This window comes from Haliotis rubra, unplaced genomic scaffold (genome assembly GCF_003918875.1).
Source record: "Haliotis rubra isolate DU_JTF1 unplaced genomic scaffold, ASM391887v1 Scf649, whole genome shotgun sequence".
NCBI lineage: Eukaryota > Metazoa > Mollusca > Gastropoda > Lepetellida > Haliotidae > Haliotis > Haliotis rubra.
The window spans coordinates 185,519-200,535 of NW_025767356.1; the positions used below are offsets into that span (position 1 = coordinate 185,519).

General features: G+C 36.9%; 1 protein-coding gene across 7 annotated transcripts; it reads right to left on the reverse strand.

Annotated features, from left to right (window-relative positions):
- Positions 1–319: 319 nt before the first annotated feature.
- On the reverse strand, positions 320–14,084 carry LOC124257042 (tumor necrosis factor-like). Of its 7 annotated transcripts, none has more exons than XM_046691015.1 (6): positions 13,928–14,084; positions 13,267–13,455; positions 9,297–9,397; positions 8,875–8,996; positions 7,807–8,077; positions 320–475 (listed from the first exon to the last, which is right to left on the reverse strand). In XM_046691015.1, the coding sequence occupies exons 2-6, from the start codon at positions 13,272–13,274 to the stop codon at positions 459–461; spliced, it is 519 nt and encodes a 172-aa protein (XP_046546971.1). In that variant the 5' UTR covers positions 13,275–13,455; positions 13,928–14,084; the 3' UTR covers positions 320–458. The 7 variants fall into 7 exon arrangements, 5 of the variants coding, with proteins under 5 accessions (XP_046546971.1, XP_046546970.1, XP_046546972.1 ...); XM_046691014.1 differs by having other exon boundaries at positions 320–532; XR_006893166.1 differs by lacking the exon at positions 320–475 and adding an exon at positions 9,560–9,590 and having other exon boundaries at positions 7,786–8,077; positions 13,928–14,078.
- Between the last annotated feature and the right edge of the window lie 933 nt (positions 14,085–15,017).

Sequence of the window (15,017 nt, forward strand, 5' to 3'; positions counted from 1 at the left end):
AGAAAAAGACCAAAGACGTTAGAGTGTGAAGAGCCTGTTGCATCAATACATTATACAAGAAAAAGACCAAAGACGTTAGAGTGTGGAGAACCCGTTGCATCAATACATTATACAAGATATAGCCCAAAGACGTTAGAGTGTGGAGAGCCCGTTGCATCAATGCATTATACAAGATATAGCCCAAAGACGTTAGAGACGTTAGAGTGTGGAGAGCCCGTTGCATCAATACATTATACAAGATATAGCCCAAAGACGATAGAGTGTGGAGAGCCCGTTGCATCAATACATTATACAAGATATAGCCCAAAGACGTTAGAGCGTGGAGAGCCCGTTGCATCAATACATTATACAAGATATAGCCCAAAGACGTTAGAGTGTGGAGAGCCCGTTGCATCAATACATTATACAAGATATAGCCCAAAGACGTTAGAGTGTGGAGAGCCCGTTGCATCAATACATTATACAAGATATAGCCCAAAGACGTTAGAGCGTGGAGAGCCCGTTGCATCAATACATTATACAAGATATAGCCCAAAGACGTTACACTGGAAAAAAAATCCACTGTTACAAGCTTGGAAATGTCTTGGAAAGATGATGTTTCCAAGACATTTCCAATTTTGGAAAGATGATGTTTCCAATTTTGGAAATATCTGCAAGGGGAGATAACTGGTGGGTGATGGTAAATGACTGATTGTTCTGCATGGGCTAATTGCTATAGTGGCATGGGGGCGGCATGAGTGTTTCATGGGGGCGTTAAGGCGACTGGCGGTAGTCTTTGATGTTTGGTGTTGCTTCAGTAATGATTGTTTAAGGGATTAACGAAAGGATTATCGACTTGACTAGTCGAAATTGCAGTGGTCAACACATTTTAAATGTTCAATGTTTTGGGTGAAAGTGAATTTTGTCACGTTTAGTTTAAGTATGTGTCATCGTAAGCTTATATCTAGTGAGTGAGAGTTAATTTTGTACAAGGGCCACGGACCCATTATACAATTATAAAGATGACAATACAATCCAGCGCCATATATAATATTAAACTGTATGCTAACATGTACAATGTCTCATTTAATCTTATACTCTATATTAAAAAACTTCGCCCTTTTTGTCAATGCAAGAAATATAAACTTAGCAAGATTGTTAACAGTTGTAGAATTGCAAGACAATAATAAGTTGATAAATTTAGTTTCACATGGATTATTTATGTAGTATTGTGGGAGCAGGCTGTTTCTCAGATCACAATAAAATGAACATTCAATAAAGAATTAGTACTCTGATTCAATGATAAGTACAATACACAGAGGGCAGAATCGCTCATGTTGTTTTATATTTACTTTTTGCCTATATTCCAACATTAAAGGATGGCCTGAACAACGAAACTTACTCAAAGCAAAACGAATCGTTGCGTTGCCGTCAATCGTTGCGTTTTCCCTCCTAGGGGGTCGAGTGATGGTGTCACCATGCACTAATTTCCACCGGACACCGTAGTTCGTGCTAAATGGGTTATGTTTGTGAGTGCGAAGCGAGCGTTGTGGAAGCTTGGAACAATATCTTAAATGTGTTCAGATCGCTTCGCGGAAGTTAAAGAATCAAAACTACTTACTAGTTGTAGTACAATATATATATATGATTGATGACCAAAAAGATTTTCCATGACACAACTTGAAGCATAACGATTTCTTTCTCGGAAGCGAGGTTTTGGTGGAAGTGACAATAATATTGTAAGTAGTATAGATTAGTAAATCTACATACATAAACACTACCTTTCGACAAATCCGCTGTGTAAGCTAAAAGTAATTAATCAATCATCGTGTTATCTGTTAATCCTTTGATCGATGTTAATAATGTTGAGTATTTACTCCAGACACAAGAAATGCAAAATGGGAACCTTTGTCGGGTTATCTAAGTGGTGTTACCACTAATTATACCTGTTTTAAATTCATTAACTGACCATCAAGTGAATGATGACAAATAACATGTGTAGGTTTATACCACCTAACACGGGTTACAACAAGGGAGTATTAATTGCTGTATTGCATGCACTTTTAATTGCATGTGAAAACCTATGGGCCGACACTATTTTGAGAATACGGACAGAACTTCATTGTTGCATAAGAAATACATATCAGCATTTGCTGTGTGCTAAAACTGTTTGTACCTATTTACCTACGTAAATTTCTAGCAATGGCAAAGTGGGGTTGTTTAGTTTACGGATTCAGATAGATCAAATGTCATTTTTTAATATTATACGTCATATTTTTACATGACGTGAATAAATATCGAATAAATAACACAGAAATGGGATCAATTATGATCAGTCATTATACCATCCAGGCATTAGAAAACCTGCAAAAGCCCACACTGCTTTGATACTTTGATACAATCAGACAAGAACTACCGGGGAAATTTTCAAATAACTGCATCTGATGGGCATCCACCCTCCTTAATGTCGCACTGTTTAGGTTGAAGAAATTAACCGTAACCGAGATGAGCGAGGCTGATCATAGTTTTCACTATCACCAGCGGCTGGCTCGAACAAATAAGGCCTAGCGACACCAGGCAATTACGACAGAATCGTCTATGAAAACAAGTTGTAACTCGGAAGGGGAGCAGGACAAAAGCCACCCGGACAAATGCCACCCAGTTATTTTACCATTACAGAGAGGACAATTACCACCCATATTGATTTTAATGTTGATTTTGTTGTAAAATTATGTAGACTTTGATGAATAATTTGGTTTCTTAAAAACCTATATTCACTATGATAAAAAAGTTGATTTTCATGTACAATTTTGATTTCATAGTAATGTTGACTTTTTAAAAATGTTATTGTGTTGGTGGTTTTTATTTTTATTGGGGTGGAATTTGTCCGGGTGGCATTTGTCCTAGGCCCACTCGGAGGCTAGGCAAAGCTGGTGACAAAATTAAATGACAGCAGATTGTGAGAACATATAGCTTTCATTTTTCACATCAGTTGTCACGATTTCTGTTCCTGCTGAGCTGTAGGCTCGTTCGATATCTCGCGATGTCATTATCGCGATAATGCACCTAGGAGATCATCAAAGGAGTGGATTGCTTAAAAGTCACATGCAACCAAAAAATCAAACATAATTAAAACACAGTTATCACTTATTTATGACATATAATATACATTCTGATTATGAAAAAACATAAAAAAAAAAAAAAAAGCGTACAATGGCAAATAAAAAGTGCAATATTTTGTACTTGGGTTTACTTCCCTAGAAACGAAGCAGCCGGGATACCGAACCCAGTCAGGGCGGGTGGGTGTGCACTCAAGTGTAACGGCTGGTTCAATTGCCGATGCCCTCACGGCTCATTGTGTGTGTATATATAGAGATGTTAGGTTTTGTAAATACGGTGTCGTACCGGGAAGGCTAAAATTTATTTTTCAGATGTCCCGGGAAGGCTAAACTGTATATTTTGGATTTCCCGGGAGAGCTAATTAGGGGAGTATCGCCAAAGCTAAAGATCCGGTGCCGGGAAGCATAATCCATGCCGGGAGTAGATACATTTCTTTTCAAAACATTGTTATAATAGAGTATTTATCAGAACAGAATAGAACATAGACTTTATTAAGACTTGAACCAGTCTTCTATTCGATTTAGATTTAAAGATAAACAATGGACACATATTATTTCTTCCCTAGGTACATTATGGTATCTTCCAACTTCAATATGTAGCAGGCATCTTTATCTTCTTCGCTTGTGTAGACCTGTATTTAAATGGCGTTTTTATTTCAGATGTATTTAATTCGAAAAACCTTGCTATAATATTTAAGTTGCAAACTGACACCGAACTATCATACACATATTCGTGATGGCAGGTCCGCAGGTTAGAGTTAACTTAATCCTGAAGGGCCTTGTGAACAACATCATCGGGGACATTGCCTACACAGACCACGTGTCTGAACTTCTCAAATTGTCTTAAGCTCGACGTAGATTGACAGAAATGTGATTTACTATGGATAATGACAATTTAATGTCGAATTCAAGAAAATGTATACTAAAAATGAAAACGTATAGCTGTATTAATATTTTTGTATCTGCCCAAATTAAAGAGCTTCCCCGTTAATCCTGTTTTCTTTGTATTTTGTCAACAGACATCATAACATGTCATGTGTACAAGTATCACACCTGCCTGTCTGTAATTACATAATGTGACAGAGACCGAACTCGGGCCATAAATCAATGCGTTTTGTTTATGGTGTATAGGTGTTAAGTTCAAATTGCATGTGGTCAGTGATCGAAGTTGTATATTGAATATTGTCATAAGTGGACAGGCAGGCAGACACATAGGTGTCAATAAAACAGACCCTGAGTTTTGTCTGTGGCAACGACATATCTGTGTCACAGTTAGATATTCTGTCAACGCTAAATAATGACATTGCTTTTAAGTACCGAACTGAGACAGTGACTCGGTAAGAAGAACGTGTGGTGAAACAGACAAATGAAATTATATAAACAGTTAAATCGGTAATCTACTGGAATAACATATAAAAAATCTCGCGCCTGTGAAATATCAACAAAACATTAAAAAAAATAGCTCACACCAAAGCCTTCACCGAGTATTCACCGAACAACCCGCTGCGGGAACCTGTTTCACTGCGCATGTGTTATGAGCGCAGCCCAGCTGTTGAAACCACTTTTCCCCCAAGCTCTGGGGGAAAATTAGTGAACCGTTTGAACTCCGAAGTCACCCGGTTTTTTTCATCGCGTTATTTGTCAACTTTATAAGTTGAATTTGCATTTTTGATGAATTGTTTCGGTATGTCCATACCGAAAGGAATCAGAATCTGCAAAGTTGTGTTTTACGTTGCATGTGACCTTTAACATAACGTTAGGAATACTTCTTACCTTTTATTAAAAAAATATTCGTTATTTTTGTGACAATCTATTTGAGATTTGATTTTCCTTGACTTCGTTGTGTACTGGTTGTGGTCTCCAGGAATTTTAGACATTATGTTGTTCAATGTGGTTTAAACATATTTTTATTCCGTCAATGCAGAAACCTGGATAGGCGAACAAGCCTAGTGGCTTATATAAACGCCGCTCCAGTACACAGTTCCAATATAGCTGGATACATATTTGAAATAGACGGACAAGAAAAGAATAATATTGAGACAAAATTACACCCAGAAAAATGATTGAATAATAAATATTTGGTTATGGTGTTGGTTGTGCCTAGTAACGAAAAGAGCTGCCGCAGAAATCAAGTTATATAATTCTTGTCTTGCATTGAATATACATGTATATACATGTCGTTCAAGGTTGAGACTGTTGCTCTGCAGTCTTTCTGACTGCATCTCCATGAGATCCATTCTTTCCTTTTCCTCTTGTTCAGAATGAACATATACCGGTAACCATTTACACATAGATATCTTCAACCACGAAAAGTAGGAAGAAACTTCTAGTCTAACTGTGCATTTACCAAAACTGAATTTGTGGAAATAATGGTGAAAACTGTCATTTCCAAAATTCTTATAGCAAGGTTCTGCAAGAAAATGAATTACTCACAACTTATGAATTGAGTGAACTAAATTATAATCAAAGTGACTGTGTGAACTCACTAACATGGATTCAATCTCATACTGGTAGTCTGGTATACATGTCTTATTTCTTTCCTTGAGTGAACACGTTTTTTCATCTTGTAGAATCCCTTAAAACAACACCGTTGTCAAAACATCAAACATCAAACGATTTTTACCTTGACCCAAATGTCTAACCTACCCTTTATCTCGATAATGATACAAGAATGAACCCTTCTCTATGCATCGACAAGAATACTTATCAAACAAGCATGGAGTTGCTATTGGCGTGGCGTCGTGTTCTCATTGCAGGTGTTAACATTTTCAAACGTATATAATTGTCACCACAGCGACAAACCTATTTTACAGTTTAGTAGAAAACTTAACAGAAGCATCCAACCTGACCTTACAATGAGCGGTGTGATAATTCAAGACAGATAATCACAAGCATCTATACTTGACCCTTCAAAATAACTGTAACTGGGATATTAACATAAAGTCTATTGGCTGGCTTATTATGAAATTAATGTCTTGTCTAAACTGGAATCTTTTAAATGTATATTTTTCTCTGGAATCAACTGTGAGCTTGTGGGCTGATTTCTCTTGATCTATAATGATACCGTACTTCTTGTAAATGATCAAATTAATCTAGATACACTTATGATTCAGTAAAAAGGGAATTCATTTGAGTATTTGCTTCAATCCGCACATGTTTGGACTACACATCCAATTTTCTATTGACAAGTTCATGAGATTTTCGTGAATACACCAATTGCATAACACTGTTATTGAGCGCAAACTCAAATGACCTCTCCCTTGTGACAGGTGTTAATTGGAGAATGTATTCTACTACGGTTAGTTCCCATGAAGCAGAATTGTAAAAACATAGGGTGATTACTTCCAAGACCTTGTGATTTCGAACAAAGGCCAGTTAATGTTTTAACAGGCACAGGGTTGATACGAAAAGTTGAAGGGGTAAAGAAATGAAATAAGCCTAAACTGATATTTGACATTTTCAGGACATAATATATTTGGTGTTGCCACAATTAATCATCACAAGATGAAACATATCATGTGAAATATATCTCAACTATCATTTGGAGGGCCTTTTCAACGATCTTCTTAAATCTGCCATGCCGACACCCCAAGTAATAATAAGATACATAATTTTCAAATCATGTATGACCTATTTCAACTTATTACTGACCCTACGAAGGTCACCCAAAACGCACTTTGTTAGATATTAGTAGATCAGTAGATTAATCAATAACTTTGGCGAGACGTAGAACGTATCATCCCCTTAGACGTTGAGTGAACACATGAATCAGTATCATTATAATCTCAGTGAGCTAAACTCAGTAAATTAACTCAGTAAATTCGATCATATTTCAAAACAAGTCCAGAATTTTATAGCACCCAGTATGTTAATCCCGTATAACAACACCGACGCAACATGAACGAGATTATACTGTAATAAAGAAAATTCTACTTCACGAGAATACCCCATTACGCCATGGCACGGATTCACCTTTATGGCATGTAATACACTCAGTGAGTCAGTATATCTGGTACACTGTTATATAGTCCACATAGGGTAGGTGTATGGAATTTGTATTCATACGAACATTGAGAGGGGACAAAAATTAAACATATTTGCGCTTATGTGGATAATAACTAAAACATACACTTGAAACTGACTTTTGAAAATGCTCGCCATACTAGCGGTAAATAGAACAGTCAATATCAATTTTTGACACATAGAACGAGAAGAATGCAGATGAGTGAAGTTAAACTAATATATAGAATTGGTTCCTAGTTGGTCGCATAGGACGGCGAATAGTAAACACTTACTCTAAACATAATCCCAACTTTAAAAAATGTATCACTTCACGCGTGAGACGCAGTTGCATTGATATCAAGGAAAAAGGGATAATATGAAAATATGTCTTTTTCCTGCAGTTTTCATGAATAAATATGTCACATGCAAGATACATTGTGTATATCAACAATAAGAACTCTAACAGATCAAAAGATTCGTGGAATAGTTCAGTCTATACACTCATGGGCCGGGGATCCTTGGGAAAAAGAAGAAATTGAAAAAGGATGTGGTAAAATCCTTCCTAAATTTCCAAAAATGTCCAACCTTGGAAACATCATCTTTCCAATTTTGGAATTTTTTGGAAATCACCATTTTTTTTCTTGTGAGTGTGGAGAGGCTGTTGCATCAATACATTATACAAGATTACATTAAACAAGAAATAGACCAAAGACGTTAGAGTGTGGAGAGCCTGTTGCATCAATGTTCCCAGGGACACTAGAATTGACAGTGAGTCTGGTGTTGGGGTCAAGGTAGAAGGTGGCCCCAAGTACACTGCTCGCGTAGGTCAGGTGACCTCTCCTGATGGAGGGCGTGGATATGAGATTCCTCATCAACGGTGTGGGAGATTCAGACAGCTCGGACATTCTCTGCTTTAACACAATATGCAGTACCCGTCCATACTCCAGCTCTCTGGTGCCTTCACCTCGGTACAAGATCTGAAACACCAACATGCACTTCTTCAACTGCAGCATTGATTTCCATAGACATCACGCAAGAGTGAAATAAAATAGGTTTAAACACCGTCGTAATGAAAAAGTAAGCGATTGAGTATGGTTTTATGACGCTTTTAGAAGCATCCCACAAAACTCGAAACTGAAAGCATATATTTCAATTGTAATCATTTCCGTTTTGGAACCGATACAGTGAGATACAGAATTGCTTTCAAAATACTAGTGATGGCATTCAAATGTCTACAAAGACTCGCTCAGGCATATCTCACAGACCTCATTCAATTCTATTAGCCAACACGATATCTGCGGTCACTGCTTCTCTGTGTCCGATCCAACAGAAACAGAACATTTGGAGACAGACGTTTCGACACATCTGGACCTAATATGTGGATTGAGTGAGTGAGTTTAGTTTTACGCCGCACTCAGCAATATTCCATCTATATGGTGGCGGTCTGTAAATAACTGGGAACAGTCTGCCATTCGGCCAGAGGTCATCGTTCAGAGCAATTCTAAAGAACCACTCCTTCCGAAAGGCATACGATGTTTCCTTAATAAGACCCTAAACAAGTTTTCAACTGCCAGTTCCTAGCTCAGTTAAGCTCTTTTGAGTGGTTTCAACCAGATCTACCGATGTACACGTATTTTTATAGACTGACAGACAGACACATTAGTGTAGAGTGTCGCTGTTTGCCGTGCAGTGCTGTATCCCTTTCACGTATAAGGATCCGCTGATCGCGGGTTCGAACCCCGGATATGCCCTAATAACATCGCAGTGACAATACCTGGCTATAGATGAAGTAGTAACCACCGTCCTTCACTGTGAGGCTTCCGGCGTCGTGTTCGATGTTGTCACCAACGAAGGTGCTGTTGCTGTCCTCTCTCCAGTTCAAAACAGAAACTGCGGCTGTCAGTTCAGAAGTAGAATGGTACATGGATTAATGGTTTGCATGGTTAATTGTGTGTTGTTATAAATGAGGTTGTGTCATTCATCTTATTCATCCAACTGAATCCTTTATTTATTTATATATGTATACATTTAAATAAATCCGCTTTGAAGTCGCTTCTCCTCGGAAAAATACGATGCTTTGTCCCACTGTTACAATAAATACTTTCATCATAGCTTCCGTGAAACTTATCAAAATCATGTCAGTGAGCTAATTCACTTACATTTTCGATATTCGATATTTTATTTCAATTTCCGTACCTGTGTACTTTGCTCGGGGATCAATGACCAGGTGAGCAGCTGCTTCCATAAACTGCCGTCCAGTTCTTGTGACACCGCCCACTCCCGAGGATAGTTGTTTTCTGAAGGGCAGGGAGATATACTGAACTTAATCTAACAACCTAGAAATAAAAACAGGCAAATATCACAGCACGTGGAAACATACAGTTACCGAAATGTTACGTGCAGGTTAACAGTGATAGCAGTAAATCATTTGAGTGAAAGAATCCATGAGTTGTACAAACCTGAAACTGTCTCCGCACACAGGGCGTTAAGCTGCAAATACAGACGGGAATCACATAATCAAGGTGAACGTCTAGTATATGCACTGCAAATAGTTCTCATGTGCTCAGTGTAGTCCGATTACATTGTGTACACTATATCACAAGTATTCCGGTCAGTACCATGATAGACTGCAGTATAAATGGAGAATTGAATATGAAAATGAATATGTAAATGATATGCAGTCGGACCAAGTTAATAACTATTTGGAAGAATGTTTGGAAAATGTGTTTATTGATATTGATAAGTCGGTTGATATTTTGTTGAATATATTTAATTTCAGTGGTAGATCTATGATTGTTAAAGACAAAGGACCTAAACTACCACAAACCGAATGGTTTGACAATGAATGTAAATATGCAAAAACATTTCAGGAAATATCCGTCAACAATGAATCTAAAAGCATACCAGATAGCAAAGAACAGGTTAAAAAATATGTGTGAGAGGAAACACAAATATTACAATGAAAACGTAAGCAAAACCATTACTCAAGCAGCCATCAATAATGATTGGAAAGGGTTTTGGAAAGTTGTAAAAAGTATTCATCTAAGCGATCTGATTAGAATAATATTTTACCAGAACATGGCATAAATATTTTAAAGATTTATTGAATCATGTATCACGTGATGACTGTGACCAGGAGTGGGATGCATATATTGGAAACTATATTTCTGAACATAGTTATGAACATTATGCTGATTGTGCAAATGATTAACTGTCTTATGATATAACAATAGCAGATGTTATATCTGCAATAGACGATGCTAAACTGAATAAGTCACCAGGAGACCACGGTATTCCAACAGAATTTTTAATGAAAGTTAAGGATATGATTGCACCCAACCTTGCTTTATTGTTTTCACAAATATTATGCAAAGGTCATTTCCTAGTTGCATGGACTACTGCTATTTTATAAACCTGGAGGCTGCTTCTCACTATATATTAGACATGGAATTACCGCATTTGAGGTTTTGTTCTGCTATTAGACTTTTTTTGTAAGTAAGACCTCTTCCCAGGTTTCACCCCACATATTAACATCAACATTCAAATGGATGAAGAAATAAATCAATTGAACCGTCAAAGATAACTATAGGGTTTGGAACAGCATATCGTTGTTGAACACTTTGTCTTGTCTTACTTTCCCATTTAACCTCGGAGTTTATTCCTATAAACAAGAGAATTAATAGTAACCTTTGTCGAGAATGAAGGTATAATTGGTGAATACCAAAGGGGATTTAGAAAAAAACATCATTCAACATTTGATAACATATTCATTCTTCAGTTTGTTCAAAAGCATATACAGTCAAGCACCGTTGTCTCGATATTCATGGGCCCAAGAAATAATATCGAGTTATCCGAACTTCGAGACATCCGACCAGGGCACATCATTACATATCACTATGAAAGAAAACAAAACGCTTCTCAGTATGTTTTGATTCGAAACTATAATTCGTTATCAGTAGTGTTTAGTCGTAACAGTGAGTACTTCCTAATTAAATCCTTCTTAATTAATCCTAATTACAAATGACACCTTCAACTCAATTAGCCCTAATTAGTTTACACTACCACATCCCTTTGATTCATGCCGCACCGTGTGGAAACATGTGGAAACAACCTCAGTTTAGAGGGATACTTGCAAAAGAAAGGTAGGTGAATATCGAGTTTCTTTGCAAATATTGAGTTAAAAGGGCAATTTTGCTTGTTTGGACCATGAAATTATATCGAGATATCCGAAATATCAAGACATCCATATCGACTTAAAAGGGCTTGAATAATGATAAATTATGAAAGATTTTGCCGGGACCGATATGTCATATCGAGACAAACGAGATATCGAGTTATCAGAGTTCGACACAACGGTGCTCGACTGTAACTCGAAGAAAAGGGAGATTCTACTGTGCATTCGTAGATTTCAAGAAGCGTTTGATATCGTTAACCGAAATACATTACTTCATCTTCTTTTAAGAAATGGTATCCATGGAATAATATATCGTGTTCTTCAACATTTTTATGACAACGTGAAGTATGCTATAGTTGTCGGAGAAGGGAGAAAATTATGATAAATTATCTGATTATTTTGATTGTTCCTCTGGTGTTGGACAAGGATGTCCACATTTTTTAAAGAACTTGGAATTGTCGAATCCATGAGCAGTAATTTTAGTAATGGCATCTTTATATCAGATACTATGTATAATATTTTATCTTTACTATTTGCAGATGATCTCACTCTACTTGCCGATACCCCAATTACATTGCAGAAACAATATAATTAGACTTTCTTCATCAATATTGTCTTAAATGGGGTATGGAAATTAATACTGATAAGGCAAACATAAATGTTTTCGAAACGGAGAACCCTTATCCAGATTAGAGAAATGGACTTATATTAGAACTGATTTTGAAGCAGTTAGTTTTTACAAATACGCTGGATTAATGACATCACCAAAACTAGTTTGGAGTAAAACATGTACAGTTCTAGCACAACAAGCAAATAAAGCCCTATTCCCAATACGATTACTCATAAGAAACTTCGACTTATGCCCAAAAGATGCTTTTAAGATATTTTATTGAAACATTGTACCTATACTGATGTATGCCAGTGAAATATGGGGTTATAAAGATATGCAACAAATTGAAATTGTACATCGATCATTTTGTAAATTTGTTTTAAATGTTGGCAAATCATTTCCAAACGTTGCAATATATGGAGAATGTGGCAGATATCCACTTTATGTGAAACATTTTACGAACTGTATAAAATATCGGATAAGGCTTGTTACAATGCCTTCATATAGATATCCAAAACAACGTTATTTTATGTTAAATGAAACGTGTAATCGGAAACGCCCTAATTGGGCAACCCACATACAGAAATTGTTATTTTCGCTCGGGTTTGGCCATGTTTGGCTGTATCAAGGTGTTGGAAATGAAGATAATTTTATAAAAATGTTTACTCAAAGAGTCATCGACTGTACGAATCAAAACTGGCAGTCCGAATTATTAGAAAAGAAATCTTTATGTTTTTATTCATCCATTAAAACTGAATATAATCAAGACTTGTATATTAATGCTGTGAAGAACCAAAAATACAGAAGGTCATCACTTCTATTTAGAACAAATTTTAATCGTTTAAGAGTACAAAATGTTAGAAAAGGTTTTTGTAATGCTGAAAATGATGATGCTAAATGTCCCCTGTATAATGTATTAGGAGATGAGAAACATATATTTTATCAGTGTCCATTATATAATAGTCTCCGTATGGAATTAACTGTCTCCTTACAATGTAACATACCGGATAATTTTAAACATTTACTGAATTCAAATGATACAAATACTTTGTTTTTATTAGGTAAATACTTATATATTATCTTTAAGATACATCTACAACAATTGTAACGCACACATGCATGTCTTTTCTGTATATGTTTGTATGACTAATGGGTCATTTAGCCTTGAAAACAATAAAGATGATGATGATGATGATGATGATGATGATGATGATGTATATCACAAACGCTGTCGTTTTATAAGTCGATATAATAGTCTCCAAATTATTGTTTGTTATCGAAAGATCACACTGACAACTCTCTGTCACTAGATAATGGTTATTACGGTTCCAGAATAACCCAGTCTAGTCATGCATCACGATCAATCTATATTGGTGCCCTACCTGTGCATCGATGACGTCAGAGTGTGTATCCGTGAAGCTCGTGCTCCCAGTCTGTTTGTAGAAAGCCAAGACGACGACCACAGCAACAAGCAGGATGATATTTGCAGCCACCAACAACGTCACTGCTTTCATAGCAATCATGTCGTAATGATGTGCACCCTAGATGCTTTCAGCACCCCAACGCGGCGTCTTACAACGAAAACGAAAGTGAAACTAGAATATTTCTCTCTGAGTCACATTCTCATCGAATTAAATAACCTTATAATGTAGATGAGCGCATCAGTGATATTTTTAGATGGAATGCACAATGTGCAAAGATAACTCAGTTTCTCAATGGATGGATGACATCATCCAACGTCGACAACGACTGAACGTCGTGCGCTAGACCGGAAGTTATTTACCACTCATTCTACAACATACATTTCAAACAAATAATATGGCTAACGCTATTCTGACACTTCACAAATACATGGCAAAAACATGACTACAATTTCACAGTTTATATATTTGTCACATTTTTTAAAAGGTCCGTGTTATGCTGTTTTGAAATGTGTGTGTTGTCAATGCAACCATACATTTAGCCTTATAGACATGTATTGATAGCGTCATTGTATTGACATGCTGATATATGTCTCTGGATAAGATATATATCCATCAGTACCTTTAGTAGTTTGCTCTTAGTTGACCTACAGAGGAATCAACAGAACCAGCCTGGTCGGATCGGGTAGCTTCCGGGGTCTGCTGCACCTGCGCGAACGCTCCAACACTGAACAATAGAACCAGTCATGCATCGACCACACTGCGACATCTGCCACCTCATACAGTAATACGAGTTTAACAATCTAAGGGAGACAACTCTTTCATCTTTATGTACAACGACCACTCCATTATGACTCCGTCTAAGCAACTATTGAGTGTTTAACTCGTGCACAGTGAGCCTAGTATGTGTCCATGTGTGAGCAGACGGACCAGCAATTGTTCAAGATGCGTCTGTTTTGTTTGAGAGAAATATACATGCTTTTGTAAATATATAGTTTGGATGATGTATTTATGATGCCCGACTCGCATCTTTCGTCCGATATTTGAATGTGCTATGAGCATGTCAGCATCGTCTGGGTGAATGTATGGTTGTGATGCCCGCCCAATTCGACCCGTGAAACGTCGGAGTTGTAGGGTGGTACATGCGTTCAGCCTCCACACTATTGGCCTGTCGATCATTTGAATACTCAAAACACGGCATTTAGATAGTGGTTTACATAGCAAAACGAAACCCCAATCCTTCTTGTCGATATAGCATTAATAACATTTACTTCCTCCAATATACTGCTGTAATCGTTTGCTCTTCAGACACAACATAGATCCAGTACAACCTAATAGACATTCTAAACCAGTGCTATTGTAAGTAACCCTTTAACACGGTCACCTTCACCGGGTCACAATGTTTCAGCGGTTCATGGACACATACTATGATGTACTCAGAAGCGTAGATCCAGCATTTGCTTGTGAATATGTTTAATTTTTTATCATTTTTATCAAATATTATCCAATACACACGTATGATTCATTAGACCAAACACCTTCAAGAACCTTGTGACTGTCTGTAAATATATGTTGATTTATTATTGTTTAAAATTGTCACGGTAACATTGGAATGGAGTTGCACTCCAAAGAACATCAATGAAAAGCTCACTCATCTGAGGTATATGTGGGCTTATATTTTGCAGGTAACATTCCATTGCAAAGAACCACGC

Excerpts from the sequence above, each read along its gene's own strand:
- LOC124257042 (XM_046691015.1), bottom strand. Across the intron at positions 8,997-9,296 it reads TCCCCGAGCAAAGTACACAG|CCGCAGTTTCTGTTTTGAAC; the intron begins GTACGGAAATTG and ends CTGAACTGACAG. Across the intron at positions 8,078-8,874 it reads ACTACTTCATCTATAGCCAG|ATCTTGTACCGAGGTGAAGG; the intron begins GTATTGTCACTG and ends TTGGTGTTTCAG.